The following is a 16,899-nucleotide window of genomic DNA, read 5'->3' as shown; positions in this document are numbered from 1 at the left end:
ACGTTTTACTTTTCGAGAGTCAGTATGACTAATCTTTTAAGTCAAATAGGATTAGATTTTCTTACTATTTTAAAATTAAAATTTAGATGTTCAAAAACTATACGAATAGTACTATATTTTGTAATTCGTCTTATATCAATATGGTGAAAAAATACATATTAAAATGTTGGTCAAAGTTTATGTACTTTGATTCTCGAAAAGCAAAACAAGACAAGTAAAAGTGAATGGAGGGAGTAACTTATAAGCTAAAAGCCATAAGTTGGTAATACCTAACTTTTGATTTTTGACTTATTTTTATACTTTTCATGCCTAAAAGTAAGTATTTGTACAGTACATTTTATCATTGCCAAACATCACAAAAAATTAGAAAAACTTAAAAATCAATAAACACTTCAAATAAACCAATCCAAACAGCCTCTAGCTCTAAGTCATGCTTTTTGCTAATCAAACACAAAAAGCAGAATCTTGCTGAATAATATTTACATTATACAACTAAAACAATAATGGTAAAAATAAATTTTGGCCTAAATTGTACTTTTTGAAAAAGTACAGGACCTTTCTGCAATTTTGTTCTTCCTTCACACGTATGGCACGTGGATAGCACAACCCTTTTCCCAAGCAATCTCACCGATTATTCCATTACCTATGAAATCTACTTCTTTCATAAACCCTAGTGGAATTAGTGAAGAAAATTGGAGAGATTTAAAAAAAAAAAAAAAAATCTGAAAACAGAGAACAAAAATGGTGGGTACAAATTTGAAAGCAGAAACTATGAAGCTAATGGATCAAAGAGCAAATACAGAAGCTGAAATGGATGTAATAATTCAGCGCCTTTGCCAACCTGGTGGTCCTGGACTTTCTGGAAACCTTGTTGATTCTGAGGCAATACTAACTCGTCTTATACTTTTCTATTTTCTTAATTTTTTCCCCCTTTTGATTGTTGGTGCTGTTAGTTTTGAATTTGGTTCTTTTTCTTATTTTTTGATTTATTTTTGGGTTTGTGATTTGATGTCTGTTTTGACTATAAAGACTGAAATTTGAAAGTAATGCAGGGGTTCCCAAGAACTGATATTGATATTCCAACTGTACGGGCTGACCGGCGTAGGCTTGCGGGTATTAACATAAACTCCTATTACTCTCTCCATTCCATGTTATGTGACCTATGTTGTGCGGACTCTCCAAAATAATGTCGCACCCGTGTCGGATCCTCCAAAAATGCACTACTTTTGGAGGATCAGACTCGCACTCGCCGATATTTTCGGAGAGTCCGAGCAACATAGTATGTGACTATGTCCGTACCAAAAGGAATGACATTTAAATATCTGGAAATAATTTAACTTTAAAGTTTTTCTTTTTAGCTTAATGAGAAGCTTTTATTGCCACACAAATGTTACGATACGTTGAAGACAATATGTTTCAAAGATATTACTGTAGTTTCTTTTTCAAACTCTGTGTCAAGTCAAGCTAGGTCACATAAATTGAAACGCAATGAGTAGTTGTTTTGGTATTGGACTTACTGGGCTTTGTAATATTATAAGGGGTCGTCTGGTACAATGGTGGATAAACCAGTATATACCATGGGATTAGGTATCCCACGTTCTATATAGGATAGCTAATCCCTCCATTTTAGTATAAAATCTATCCCGTGATTAGCTAATAACTATAACCAAAACATGGGATAAATACAATCTCAAATTCTATCTCGAAATTATTATCCTTATCCCTTGTACCAAACGATCCCTAAGATGTGTCTGTTTTTGTGATGTTTTAGAAAGTGAAGTTGCTTCGGACTTGAGTTTGATGTCATAACTTAGTGGAAATTCTGACTAAGTACGACATTTTTGATAAGTGTAGTGTCCTGGTTAGCTTAATGAACCTCGACTATTCCAACGAGTACCTTCCACCTCCCACCAACACAAGTATCTCGTAATTCTACCCTCCAAGGCTTAGGCAGATGGAAACAATCACCTAGCTTTTTTGTTTCTGTTGGAACTTGAACCTTGGTATCCTATGATTTTCATACATAGGCCACACCGTTTGGTGCAGGAAGTATAATTGAAACTGAAGTTTTAAACTCTCAGCTTTATTGTCCAAATTTTTCCGATAGAAAAATGAACATGTTAATATTCAGAAATAAGGAGCTCACTGTAGACCTTAAGGTCTTGGCTTTTAACCGTGAAAAGAGACACATTTTGCGGATCAAGTTGACGAATCAGGTAACTATGCGAACATGCAAAACTCGGATTCTTTTTTGCACAGAAGTCGTAGGTTTTGTTGAGCAGGTACCTAAAGTTAGCATTTGAATTTTCTAATCTATCTTGTATATCCCATCTGGTTGCCTGCAGTTCTTCAGTGAGCGCAAGGTATATGCTTGTCATCTATATCATCCTAACGTATGGATTGAGAAAGAATTACTGCTGGTAATATTTAATTATACTGAAACATGTCGTGTTTTGCCCATTGATTGCTGCAACATCAGAGATCCAGGGAATTTCTGTAATGTCATACAATTGTTGTTATTGTTTCCAGCACTACTCATGTTCAGCAACAATTTAGTAAATGAACATTTTTCAGTTCCTCTCTAAATTGTGCTGTTTTTCCACCCTGCAGAGCTACGTAATGATCACAAGATTATGACCGAAAAAATAGACCAAAATATTCAAGTTCTGCATTCTGCACGACTTGCTTCTACACCTTCTTCTGTCAAAGACTCGGGTACGTGAGCTGGATAATAATAAACGACTTTTGATAAGAACATCATCCTACTTCTACTGCAAAGATCTCTAGTTCTATTAGAGAAGTTCAGTAGAATTTTTTATAAGCACTTTTTATGCATTGGTGAAATGGTTATTGCTTGCTGTCGCTTTAGTCATGCATGTTAAAATTCAAACAAAATAAATATTTCTAGTTTCATATAATGCTCCGATGCATCCTCATCCAGCAACTTTACCCCTCTCTCGACATTCAGGAAGTGAGAGTGACAGTTATATGTGCAATAGTAAAACCTTTCCTTATGCATCAGTTGGTTTTAGGAGAGCTGGCTTCCTTGATATATATATATTTTTCGCTGTTAGCTGATTTACCATCGTTTATTTTGTATTTACTTGCTCAAGTTATACCACTTTTGGGTTCTAACTTAAACATTCATGTGCTTGCGAAGCTCATTGCTTTGACCATTCTCTAGAAGTTGTAGTTGATATAAGTATAAGCTATTCTAAAGTTCATCTAAATTGCTATATATCGTCGTTGAAAATTTTCATTTTCATGTAGCAAAATGTCTTATTGCAAGGTCTTGACAGCAATTTTTTCATTCTTCCACAATGACACTGCCGCTTCAGGTGTTCAAGGATCTGCCGTCAATATTGCTTCCCCATCATCACCCGATAATTATATTGCGACAGCTGCTACAAGTTCTATGGATGTGGATGTAGTTGTCAGCAGGCCCTTTGCGGTGATTGATGAAATAACCGAGGCATCTCCAGCAGCAGAAGATGGACTACAACTTGGAGACCTGGTTATGAAATTTGGGAATGTCGAGTCAGGTGAGAACCTGTTACAGCGACTTGCTGCCGAAGCACAGACAAACCAGGGGTGTGCAGTGTCCATGAAAGTTATGAGGCAAGGTGCTATCATTAACTTACAAGTGACGCCAAGAATGTGGCAAGGTCGTGGCCTGCTAGGGTATGTTTCATTTTCCTTGTTAATCCATGAGTAGAATTTACTTGCGTAATGTCATGAACATGTAATCCGTTATTATCTGCAGATGCCATTTCCGGATCTTATGATGAGGTTATCGACTGTAGGTCCGCACCAAATGGTATGTCACAAAGAGTTGATATGAAGAATTTATCAGTGTCTTGTTAAACAATTGTGTCTTTTCTGTTGGTCTATGAACGTGAAATGATGTAGCGTGGATATCATTATTGCTTTCGAACAGCTATATATACTCAATTCCATCGTATGGATGGAATACTAATACTTGTTAACATCAGGTGCGCGGGGTCATGTATTTTCCTGGATTTGTATCAGGAGTTTCTTTATCACCTTTGATCTTCCTATTGAGGTTCTATTTTTGTAGCTTATTTCTTAGCCCTGATGTATTTGCTCAAAAATTTCTTGAACCCAACTTGAGCTATAGCATATTTATCCCACCCAGAGTAACTCTCCAAATGTGTGTGTGTGTGTATGTGTGTGTGTTTTTGAATTTTACAACTTTTATAGTTTCTAATTAGTTTTCAAGGTTCACTTTCATATGAGCAAAGGACACTATGTTAATGTCTAATTTCCGTTAAAAAATTAACCAAGTTGACTGAAAAATAAATTGTTATCATTATGTATAACTTACGTTTGATTGGCATGTAAAGTTTGTTGTATTAACTGTTCAGAGCGGAGGCGGAGCCAAGGTTTGGATCTAAGGGTTTGGAATTCTAGTTTTTAAATTATTGGGCTCTAAATTAATAATTTGTACATATATATTAAATTAAAAAAAAAAAACAAATATAGGATTTGAACTAATATCAACATATTAGATCCATCCTAGTTCGTAACCAAGCAAATGCAGCTACAAAGAGGGGTAATTGTTTTTTTCTTTTCTTTATGAATGTTTAACTAGCTCTAATAGATTATCTATCATCTTAGGTTACTAATCCACCGTTATTATAGATAATTACCTATAGTTGTTTTTTTAGTATGATATAAATATTACTCCTCTTGCTATTATAAAATTTTTTGTTGCTTAAGGCTTTGAGAGGTTACTGGATATTAACTCCTATAATGATCTATGTAACCAGCGGCAGAGCCAGAATTTTTATTAACGGGAGTCAAAATATAAAGAAATAAACTCACCAAGAAGTCAAGGGGTGTCAATATATAGTATATATACATATATTTTTTTAAAAATAACCCAACTATACAGTATAATTTCCGTCAAAGGGGTACCGGTGACACCCCTTGGCTGCATGTGGCTCGCCACTGCATGTAACCAACTTTAGTAACGTCAAGTTTTAGCCCTAAATCAACCTACTTAACCTCAATAAAGTTAAGAAGTGCACTTTGTTTTCAATTACCATATTCGTACTACTTTCACAAACTTTAATTTGCTATAAATATTCTTTAATTTCTACAAACATAAAACATATATGGTACGTCCTTCTTTATTAGTTGGACTTATAGAGGTTGGAACAAATAGCCCATATTGGAAAAATGAATTATATATATATATATATATATATATATATGAGGCTTTAATGATGATTTTCGCACCTAGGTATCTAGGTGACATGTTTATCGGTTCCTTCTTACTAGTTTAGAACTATTTCAACCGTAATTTTCTTTTTTAATGTTCTATTGTTCTTCTAATAGAATTGCAAGAAGTCAAAAAGGTTATCTAACATGATTATTTTGCTATATTTAGGAAATGAAACTTGAAGATTAAGTTTTGGCTAATGATTCTTTAACTTTATTATGGTTTGAAGTTGAAGAGTACAACCTTATGTGACATTTTTTTTACTTTGGCAAAAGTTGAGATTTTTTTTTTTTTTTTTTTTTGTGTTGTCTTATATAATACTATACTCTTTTTCCCCTTTTTAATTTGCTTAAAGTTTCTTATGCATCTTTTATTTCGGAAGTTTACGAGTTTAGAAATTTGTTACTCTTCGTTCCTCGTCAGCCCACCTTCCGTTATGAGCGTCACAACAATATAAAGAAAAAAAAAGATCATTCTTGTTAAAATAAATAAACTGTTTTTCCATATAACATGTTTCGTTTTCGACGCTCCAAAAGATAATAAAAATATTGAAAACGAGAAATTGCTGTCTAAATGCCACTGATTGAAAAGGATTCCTATTTTTGAATCATTCAAGATTAAGGAAAAAAATTGGAATTAGCACCTTGACATTATTGACAACGATTGTCACTAATTATTTTAATCAAGTTATCATAACGATTTATGCAAACAAGAAATGATTGATACCAAGAAGGCAAGAACCAACACCAAATTGAGAACGCATAGTCGTTAGAACACACAAGTTAAAATGAAAGTATGATATCTATCATCATAGAGGAAAATAGCAGACTGGAGAAGAACAAATTGTTGGATTAGAGTAGAGGCGGAACCGGATTTGAAATTTATGGATTCAAGATTTTAGCACTATCAAAATAGTAAGAAAGATGAAGAAGACAAGTTCACCTTGAATGAGCTTTAATGGCGGTTGAGGAAAGCCATAGGAGGTGAAGCTTCTGGAAGGTTTCTTCTCAATTTCATTAGAAAGAAAATGAAGTCATTTTGTACAATTGTAGAAAAATACAATAAATTGAAAAATTATTTATTACAGTGTATCTACCCCTATTTATACTATGCATCATCTACAATTATAATAATACATAAATATACACACGTGTTTTAATACCCCCCCCCCTCAAGTTGGAAGGGAGGAACTCACAGCCAACTTGCTAAGTAAATTGCAATGCTTCACTCTTGTGAGGGGCCTTAGTGAATATGTCTGCCAATGGATCGTTTGTGGAAATATGATGCAGTGTAATGATCCCTTAGTGTACTTGATCACGTACAAAGTGGCAGTCCACCTCTATGTGTTTGGTGCGTTCATGGAATACAAGATTTTTGGCTATGTGAAGTGCCGCCTGACTATCACAGAAGACTGGAACAAGTAGTGTCAAGGGGGCTGCCAACTTTGCAAGCAATCTAAGTAGCCAAACTAATTCTCCCACAACCTGTCTAGCAACTCTATATTCTGCTTCTGCTGAGGATAATGATATGGTATGTTGCTTCTTTGATTTCCAACTGATTGGACCATCACCTAGTAGCACAACATAGCCACTGACTGACTTTCTTAAGTCAGGGCAGGCTGCCCAGTCTCAGTCACAGAATGCTCGAACTCTAGTCATTGTTGTTGGATAGAAAGATCCCTAAATTTGGATCACCTTTGAGGTACCTCAGTACATGATAAGCAGCTTTCAAGTGTGGCTCCCTAGGTCTTTGCATAAACTGACTCAAACGTTGCACACTATATGATATGTCAAGTCGTGTATTGGTTAAGTAGCTCAACTTCCCCACTAGTTTTCTGAAATGTGAGGGATCAGGTAATAGAGGCCCTTCATTTGCATTCAACTTAGTTGAGGGATCCAGTGGAGAGGACAATGCAGAAGACTTCATACAATTAAATTCTGACAGTAGATCGATTGCAAATTTCCTTTGTGATATCAATACCCCATTATCTTTGTATAGAATTTCTAAACCCAGAAAATAGTGTAGTCCGCCTAGGTCTTTTATTCTGAAAGTCTCATGTATATACCTCTTTAGAGCTCCTATTTCTTCCAAATCAGTCCTTGTTACTAGAACATCATCTACATAGACAACTAAAAAACAACATTGAACTTCCATGCTTTTTGTAGAACATCAAATAATTTAGTAGAGAATGTGTGTATCGTTTGGAACAGAGAGCTTCAGTTAACTTCTCATACCATTGCCTACTTGCTTGTTTCAAACCATACAAGGACTTGTTCAATTTGCACACTAAATCTGACCTATCAACAGCTAGACCTTGAGGTACTTCCATGTAAACCTCTTCATGGAGGTCTCCATGAAGAAAAGCATTATTCACATCTAGTTGGAAGATGCTCCAGCCTTTCTTTACTGCTATTCCAATTAGAGTCCTAACAGTTGTCATCTTAACTACTGGTGAAAAAGTTTCTGTGTAATCTACCCCAGCCTCTTGAGTATATCCCTTCACTACTAGTCTTGCTTTTAGTCTTTCTATACTCTCATCTCCCTTGTGTTTTACTTTATAAACCCATTTACATCCTATTGCTCTTTTACCTGGTGGAAGAGGTACAAGATTCCAAGTGTGATTGGCATAAAGTGCTTCAAATTCCTGATTCATGGCTGCTTGCCAGGCAGGATCAGCAGTTGCCTCCTCATATGAACTGGGTTCAGTCTCATGAGAAATGGTTCTGATCAATTGCTGACTTTCATAACTTAGTGGATTGAGTGAGATACATTGGGCATTGGGTATAGATGCATTGAAAGAAAGTGAGGTGGTGCTTTGGTTGCTACTAGAGGGGGAGTTAGGATCACTTGTTTGTAACTTGGGTAGAGATAGTTGTAATCTCTTAAGTAGGTAGGGATTTTAATGGTTCTGGATGGTCTTCCTGAATTCTCATTAGGTTCTTGTGTTGGTGAGTTAGGAATATCATTGGGCAAATTGTTATAGTTATCAGGAAGAATGGGAGCTTCTTCTGAACTTGAAGTTGTTTGAGGACTAAGTTGCCTTATCCCTGGTAGTGAAGGAATATGTGACACTGTTGGGAGACATACACTGGAAGAAGAAGGGACAGAAGATGTCACGCCCCTAACCTAGGGGAGAGACTGGCACCCAGTGCCTCACCTATCCTTGTGTACTAACTTGCAACTAAGGGACTCTAAATATATGGTGTCATACTTTGGCCATGGGTCATATTGCAAGATAACTACGAATGCTGACTAAATGTCAATATATAACTGGGCCGACAAGGCCATCATAACTATACAAACCAACCAAATATACATACAAGACCTGCAAGCCCAACATATTGCACTAACTGACAGGATATGTCTACAAGCCTCTACTGATAGATATATTGTGATCGGAACAGCTACCCAACCTACTCATAATATATATATATATATATATATATATATATATATATATATACATAAGGCTCTAGACCCGGAACCTCCGAAAGGCATGGAGCTTACCGATCAAGTTGAGCTCGGGCAACACTTATTGAAGAGGCCTACTCGTCTGCCTGTCTGACCTGCGGGCATGAAATGCAGCGCCCCAAGAAAAGGGACGTCAGTACGAAATAATGTACTGAGTATGTAAGGCAATATACTGAAAGCTGAAACTGAACTGATAATATAATAACTGTAAGTAGCTGGAAGTCAAAGATAATTTGAAGATATGCTTACCTGCTGATACTGACTCAATTCTCTCAATATAGTAAGTAAAATAGTTATCCGGCCCTATAAGGCTCGGTATACATATATATCTGCTCTGCCATAGTAGGCTCGCTCATAAGTGCTCGGCCATACTAGGCTTTGTATCTCAACCAACTAGGATCGCTCATAAGCGCTCGACCACAGTATGCTCGGTATATATATCACTGCGCTGCCGTAGTAGGCTCTCTCATAAGTGCTCGGCCATATTAGGCTTTGTATCTCGACCAACTGGGCTCGCTCATACGCGCTCGGCCACAGTAGGCTCGGTATATAACTTACCATCTAATCAGAGGTTGCCCAATAGGGGCCTGCCCATCGATTATAGCTCGATGGTAATGAAATACTTTTAATACTATATATATAAACTTCTCTACTCTCTTGACTGGAAGAAGTAAATACTCAACTGAATATGAAGTCCCGATAAGGAGAATATTATAACTTACAACACTAAAAAAATATACGTAATTTGCGAGACTAGCAAAATATACGAAAATTCTGAGATATGAATTTTTCTTTATGCCTCGTTATCAAACTTGTATAATGACGAGATCATGCCAAAAGAAAGAAGAGATAGCCTTAACATACCTGGAGTAGGAATAACTCCGTATAATTATCCCGTTGGAAACCTTCGTGGATTGAACTTAGACCCAAAATTTGAATTTAAGAGTCGACGGTTAGCTTAAATGCCAAAGTAATGAATTAATAACTTTGGAGTAAGGCTTGGACGCCTGATGAGCATGAAAAATGCTTCTGCCTTTCAGAAAGCAAAATGTAACAAATTTGCTTTTGTCTTTAAAATGAGATTTTTGATTTGATAAGACTCAAAGTAACGAATTGATAATTTTGGAGTAAGGCTTGCCATAAAGTTTTTCAAGACTTTAATACTTAACTCTTGACACATGTAAGCATGAATTAATGACTCACTTTATAAAAAAGGAGGGGCTGCCACGTTCCCTCTTGGGATAATTGACTAAATTTTTGTCCGCTTATTAGTTAATTGGGTAATATTTTGTTACCTGATAATTAAATAATTACTCGTATAATTTAAAAATTACCCCGGATTACTTAAAATATTACTCACTTTTCACATACCTTATACATCTTTCTATCATGGACATGTAGTACCTTGTGTGGCACTAGTCCATAAATACCGGGTATTTTAGCTCGGACCGTATTTTACCTCAACATGCCAAACTTCGACAAAATTTATTTTTTCGATATTACTTACCCTCTTACCTTCACGAATTTACTCATAACTTATAATCCTTATAATCCCCAAATAATCTTTTCCTTGGACTGATGTCAATTACCTTACGACAAATTCAACGTACATTACTGCAAGGTGCAACATTGTCGTAACTTATTACTGCAAAGCGTAACATCACTGTAATGTAATACTACTGGGTATAACACTGTCGTAATATATTACTGCAGGACGTAACACAATCGTAATATATTATTGCATAGGGTAACATCATCGTAATATATTACTGCAGAGCATAACATTGTCGTAATATAATACTACCGAATGTAATATCGATGTAATATTGCGGGGCGTAACAGGAGATGACTCATGAGAAGGAAATAACTCATGTGCTAAATCTGCATTTACTTGAGGAAATGAGGGAAAAACTCTATTGGAACTAGAATGCAAAGCAAAAGGAAATACATTTTCATGAAATACAACATCCCTTGAACATGAATTCTTTTTGTAACTAGATTGAGTACCTTGTAACCCTTTGTCCCAAAGGGATACCCCACAAAGATATGAGGAGAGGATCTGGATTCAAATTTGTGTTTGTGAGTCTTTAAGGTTATGGGAAAGCAAAGATATCCAAAACTTCTAAGGTGTGAATATTTGGGTTTTGTTTTGTACAACAGCTTTAGTGGGCATTTGTTTTTGAGAGTAGTAAAGGGAAGTCTGTTAATCAAATAGGTTGAGGTGAGTATACATTCTCCCCAGTATTGCATGAGAAGTTTGGACTGATATAACATGGCTCTGGCTGTTTCCAAGAGGTATTTGTATTTTCTCTCCACTATGCCATTTTGTTGAGGAATGTATGGGCATGTTTTCTGGTGTATGATTCCCTCAGATTGTAGGAAGGAAGTGGTTTCAGTATTTATAAATTCAAGACCATTATCTGTTCTGATGGTCTTAATGGAACAATCAAATTGGTTTTTCACCATGGCAGAGAAGGCCTTGATTACTTGTAAGGCATTGCTCTTGCAACTAAGTAGATGAGTCCAAGTACATATACTGTAGTCATCTACTAAGGTAATGAAATATTTATTCTTGCCATGTGTTGGCACATGATAAGCCCCCTATAGGTCAATGTGCAAGATTTCAAATATCTTGGTTGTTGTTGTAGTTCTTTCTGAGAAAGGCAACTTATTATGTCTAGCCATTGGACATATTGGACAGATAAAGGGTTGTTTGGATGAGAAATGGAAAGGTATAGATTCAATCCCTCTCATTTTGACAAAAGGTACATGTCTCAATCTATTGTGCCACAAAATATCAATCATGTGTTTATCATTCATGGATGCATTACATACAGAATTAGTATTTCCTTCAGATTGTACATAGGAATTGGTGGCAAGTTTATTACATTCATGTGAACAAGTATATGAATTGGTCATAGCAAGAGAAACAGAATTATGTAAGCTAGATATAGTATGGTGAAGCAGGGTGAAAACTAATGCTATTGACACTGGTTACACCAGATGAAGCAGACTGAGTGACTACATCACCTTTATTTGATGCACTAGATGAATTATCAAACACTAAAGAGTTAAGCTTGCAGGAATCTGGATTGTTGGACTTGCAGGAGTCTGTTTTGTAAAGGTACAGACCATCCTTACTTTTACCAATTGCTAGAGGCCTCTTCAGTGAAGGGGCCTGTAGAAGGATGCAAACAAATTTGGTGAATATGACAAAACAATCAAATTGAACTGTCAAACAGTGAACTGAGATTAGGTTGAACTTGAAACTATGGACAAAGAGGACTCTTTTCAAGGTAAACTTAGGACTCATTACTACATCTCCCATTAGTGTCACCTTCACCTTATAGCCGTTAGGTAAAGTAACTAGAAAAGGATAGACTAAGGTCTTTATGTTAGTTGGCATGGATTTATTATAGGTTATATGGTTTGATGCCCCATAATCAAGAATCCAAGAGTCATCAATAAACTTAGAACATTCATATGAGCCAGAACCAGAATCAAAATGAGTTGAACAAGCTGAAATACATGCAAAGTTCACAACTCCTGCTTTCAATTTATTTCCTCCACTTCCAGTATGAAAATTCTTCAGGATGCTCACTAGTTGATTGTACTGTTCCTTAGTGAGAGTTTGCATAGTACTGTCTTGTTCATGTGATATACCATTGCTTCCATCTACACCTTCAATAGCACTGTCTTCCTATCCTCCATGTACATTGGCATCAATTCTCTTCCCTTTATTGAGCCTTGCATCCTGGGGATAACCATGTAGCTTGTAGCACCTTTCCTTAGTGTGGCATTGTCTCTTACAATAGTCACAAAAGGGTCGTGGCCTATTCCCAAGGTGTCCTCCTCTGTAGTTGTTGTTTCCAGCTTTATTTCCTTGCTAATTGAAGTTCACATATCCAGCATTGTTTCCAAAATTCGTTTGCTGAGCAAAGTTTGTCCTGAAATAATTTCCTCCCGATCTGTTAGCACTCAGGGCAGTGGATTCCATCACTAATTGATTGTTTGGTTTAACCTCTCTTTGTTTCTCCTCTTGGATGAGAATTGAAAAGGCTTGTGAAAGTGAGGGCAACAGATTCATCATCAAAATGCTCCCCCTAACTATAGTATAGACTTCGTTTAGTCCCATTAGGAATTGAAACAACCTTCTATCCTGTTCTGCTTTCTGCATGTTCGCTTTAGCACCACATGTGCAATTGCACTTGCACTGGGCATGTGCATTTAGTGTGTTCAATTCTTTCCAAAGTTTCTTCATCTTAGTATAGTACCCCGTGATGTCTAGGGTTCCTTGACTCAGTTTATTTATCTCCCTCTACAATTGGTACAATTTTGCCCCATTCGTCTGGTCGTATCTGTTTTCAAGCTCCTTCCAAAGTTCCTGAGCATCATTAACGTACTGTAGACTATCCGCCAAATTCTTCAAAATAAAATTTATGATCCACGATGTGACCATATCGTCACAACGTTCCCATTGATCGTAATTAGGATCATGATGTTCTGGCTTTCTGCACTTTTCCTTTATGAAACCTACTTTATTCTTCACCGAGAGAGCTCTTAGGACTCCTCTTCTCCATGATCTATATCCTGATCCGTCAGAAATCGTTGATACAAGTATAGATCCAGCACTCTCAGAGGGATGCATGTACATCGGACTGGTCGAATCTAGAGCCTGATTCGTGGAATCCGTCGTGTTCTCATTGTCACCCATGATTATCGAGGATCGAATTGAAGAATCGAAGGAAATTCGATGTTCGCATAGGAAGAGAGAGAATCGAGAGACTATTGAAGAATCGAAAGAAAAAACGACTGATTGAACTTAGAATCAAGAGCCAATGGCTCTGATACCATGTCGAAATAGTAAGGAAGATGAAGAAGACAAGCTCACCTTGGATGAGCTCTAATGGCGGTTGAGGAGAGCCATAAGAGGTGAAGCTTCTGGAAGGTTTCTTCTCAATTTCATTAGAAAGAAAATGAAGTCATTTTGTACAATTGTAAAAAAATACAATGAATTGAAAAATTATTTACTACAGTGTATCTACCCCTATTTATACTATGTATCATCTACAATTATACTAATACATAAATATTCACACGTGCTTTAATAAGCACTTTTAAGTTACCGAGTTCTAAATTAATATTTTGTACATATTAAATAAATTTCCTAAGACAAATTAAGAGTTTGAACCAAAGTTGCTGGTTCAGCAAAACCACACTTCGGCGTCTAGCTCTACCCCTAATTAGAGTTATGATTGGATACACGAGTCAAAGAAGGAGGCAAGTGGAAAAAGTGAATTTTTATTAAGGGGTCAAAATATTAAAAAGTAAACATAAGAAAAAGTCAAGGGAATTCAACATATAGTATATAAATATTTATAAAAAATTACCCATCTATACAGTATAATTTCTGTCAATTAACACTTTTGGCTCCGCTACTGAGTGCAGGATTCAACCTTGAACAAATGTAACATGAGTTTAATTTTTATATAATGATTACTCTACCGGTGTATTTAAAAGTAATTGTAGGTAATTTGTGTAATCAACAATTAAATAAGGGGAAAATGAGAAAACTAGACATAAGAAAAATACGCAAATACCTACAAAGAAAAAAAAGAAAATAATATCTACTACTATCATATATAGGACAAATATAGAATACTGTGAATAAATTGTTGGATTAGATTGATGATTAGATACAAGCGTCAAAATGAGGAAACAACTGCGGGATTCTTAAGTCTAGCTTGAACAAATATAGGAATGCATGTCCTTCAAAAAATTAATAAAGAAATAATAAAGAAAATCTTATCCAAGCTTTACTTTCAAAAGCTCCTAAATAGTAGGAAATAAGAAAATAAAAGGAAAAGAAGTTAACCCCGCGTATAGTGGAAATAAGATTTAAAAGGAAATAATAAGCTCTACTTTCAAAAACTCCTAAAATAGTAAATAGGAAATAAGAAAATTAAAGGAAAAGAAATTGAGTTATATCTTGAGATTAAACGGAGAACGATTGAGGGATATATTTATTATTGATCGAATTTCAAATCATACGCCACTAACCATAGATAATGTCTAACATGTTTTAAAATAAAAGCAATGCAGTAAAATGTAAACAAGAAGAGATAGAGAGAATGGAAAAGTGTTTTCTTTTTTCACTTTTGTGTAATTTTTCATAGCAATTACATAATCTTTTATGGACATAAAAAGTAAAGATGATGGACATAAAATAGGAAATTTAATCTTTAAGTTATTCACAACATGGGCATCCAATGTAGCATCCAATGTAGTATCCAATGTAGTATCCAATGTACAAACTATTCATAACACTTCCCCTTGGATGTCCATGTAAGATAATGTGCTTCATTAAAAACTTACAAAAAAAATATTGGGATGTACACAGTTATTTATAATATGCATTGCTTGCTGCCTCATGAAAAAACCTTACCAGGAAAACCCAGTGGGACAAAACCTTGGTTAAGGAAAAGAGTGCAGCGTGTAGTGACTCCCCCTGATGAAAAATCACTTAATGTCTCGAAGACGATGCATTCCAATCTTATATATCAGCTTTTCAAATATTGAGGTTGGTAATGCCTTAGTGAACAGATCAGCCAAATTATCACTTGAACGAACTTGTTGTACATCTATTTCACCATTCTTCTGAAGATCATGAGTGAAAAAGAATTTCGGTGAAATGTGTTTTGTTCTATCTCCTTTGATATATCCTCCTTTCAATTGAGCTATGCATGCAGCATTGTCTTCATACAATATTGTTGGAATATTCTCTTTCGAAGAAAGACCACATGTTTGCTGAATGTGTTGAGTTATAGATCTTAACCAAACGCATTCTCGACTTGCTTCGTGAATGGCTATTATCTCTGCATGATTTGAAGAAGTAGCAACCATAGTTTGTTTTGTCGAACGCCATGATATGGCTGTACCTCCACTTGTAAATAAATAGCCTGTCTGAGATCGACCTTTGTGTGGATCAGACAAATATCCTGCATCTGCATAACCAATCAATGATGGCTTGGATTCATTTGAATAAAATAAACCCATATCAATGGTCCCTTGGAGGTATCTGAATATATGTTTAATACCATTCCAGTGTCTTTGTGTTGGCGAAGTACTAAATCTTGCCAATAAGCTTACTGAGAAAGCTATATCTGGTCGGGAATTATTGGCAAGATACATTAATGCCCCAATTGCACTAAGATATGGTACTTCGGCACCAAGAAGCTCTTCATCATTTTCATGAGGTCGGAATGGATCTTTCTTTATATCAAGTGATCTCACAACCATCGGGGTACTCAATGGATGTGCTTTATCCATATAGAATCGCTTTAAAATCTTTTCGGTGTATGTCGATTGATGGACAAATATTCCATCTTTCATATACTCAATTTGTAGACCAAGACAAAATTTTGTCTTTCCAAGATCTTTCATTTCAAATTCTTTCTTCAAACAGTTTACTGTTTTTGGAAGCTCCCCAGGAGTTCCAATGATATTTAAATCATCAACATACACGGCGATTATAACAAATTCAGATCTAGACCTTTTTATAAAGACACAGGGACAAATAGGATCATTCTTGTACCCTTCTTTCAACAGGTATTCACTCAGGCGATTGTACCACATACGTCCTGATTGTTTCAATCCGTATAAAGATTTCTGAAGCTTTATTGAACAAGTTTCTCAAAAAATTTTATATGCTTCTAGCACTTTAAAACCCTCAGGTACTTTCATAAAAATTTCGCCGTCTAATGATCCATACAAATAGGCTGTAACAACATCCATTAGATGCATATCAAGTTTTTCTTGTACTGCCATATTTATGAGATACCTGAAGGTGATAGCATCCACTATAGGAGAATATGTCTCCATATAATCAATTCCAGGCCTTTGGGAAAACCCGTGTGCCACAAGTCGTGCTTTATATCTAACGACTTCATTTTTATCATTTCGTTTTCGCACAAAAACCCATTTATACCCTACTGGCTTTATGCCTTCAGGTGTTCGAACTATGGGTCCGAAGACTTCACGTTTTCCAAGTGAAGTTAACTCTGCCTGGATAGCGTCTTTCCATTTTGGCCAATCATTTCTCTGTCTATATTCATTGACATATTTTGGTTCAAGATCCTCATCTTGTTGCATTATTTCAACAACAACATTATAAGCAAAAATGT

At 35.8% G+C, this 16,899-nt stretch overlaps 2 protein-coding genes across 2 annotated transcripts; one reads left to right on the top strand and one right to left on the bottom strand.

The window, feature by feature from the left end:
• The first annotated feature begins 641 nt into the window (after window positions 1-641).
• LOC104227068 (uncharacterized) lies at window positions 642-4,155 on the top strand. Its single transcript, XM_009779201.2, has 5 exons — window positions 642-882; window positions 1,053-1,113; window positions 2,611-2,715; window positions 3,339-3,681; window positions 3,764-4,155. Exons 1-5 carry the CDS (start codon window positions 742-744, stop codon window positions 3,783-3,785), a joined length of 672 nt encoding a protein of 223 aa, XP_009777503.1. The 5' UTR covers window positions 642-741; the 3' UTR covers window positions 3,786-4,155.
• An 8,879-nt stretch (window positions 4,156-13,034) lies between these two features.
• Window positions 13,035-13,430, bottom strand: LOC138880701 (uncharacterized). The gene has a single exon (XM_070160876.1). It carries the CDS (start codon window positions 13,428-13,430, stop codon window positions 13,035-13,037), a length of 396 nt encoding a protein of 131 aa, XP_070016977.1.
• Between the last annotated feature and the right edge of the window lie 3,469 nt (window positions 13,431-16,899).

Source organism: Nicotiana sylvestris, chromosome 11 (assembly GCF_000393655.2).
Source record: "Nicotiana sylvestris chromosome 11, ASM39365v2, whole genome shotgun sequence".
Lineage (NCBI taxonomy): Eukaryota > Viridiplantae > Streptophyta > Magnoliopsida > Solanales > Solanaceae > Nicotiana > Nicotiana sylvestris.
The sequence above is the reverse complement of the archived record's forward strand: the minus strand, read 5'-3'. Positions and strand labels throughout refer to the sequence as shown.

Excerpts from the sequence above, each read along its gene's own strand:
- LOC138880701 (XM_070160876.1), bottom strand. The coding sequence starts at position 13,430 with ATGGGTGACAATGAGAACACGACGGATTCCACGAATCAGGCTCTAGAT.
- LOC104227068 (XM_009779201.2), top strand. The coding sequence starts at position 742 with ATGGTGGGTACAAATTTGAAAGCAGAAACTATGAAGCTAATGGATCAA. Across the intron at positions 883-1,052 it reads GAAACCTTGTTGATTCTGAG|GGGTTCCCAAGAACTGATAT; the intron begins GCAATACTAACT and ends AAAGTAATGCAG. Across the intron at positions 1,114-2,610 it reads TGACCGGCGTAGGCTTGCGG|AGCTACGTAATGATCACAAG; the intron begins GTATTAACATAA and ends TCCACCCTGCAG.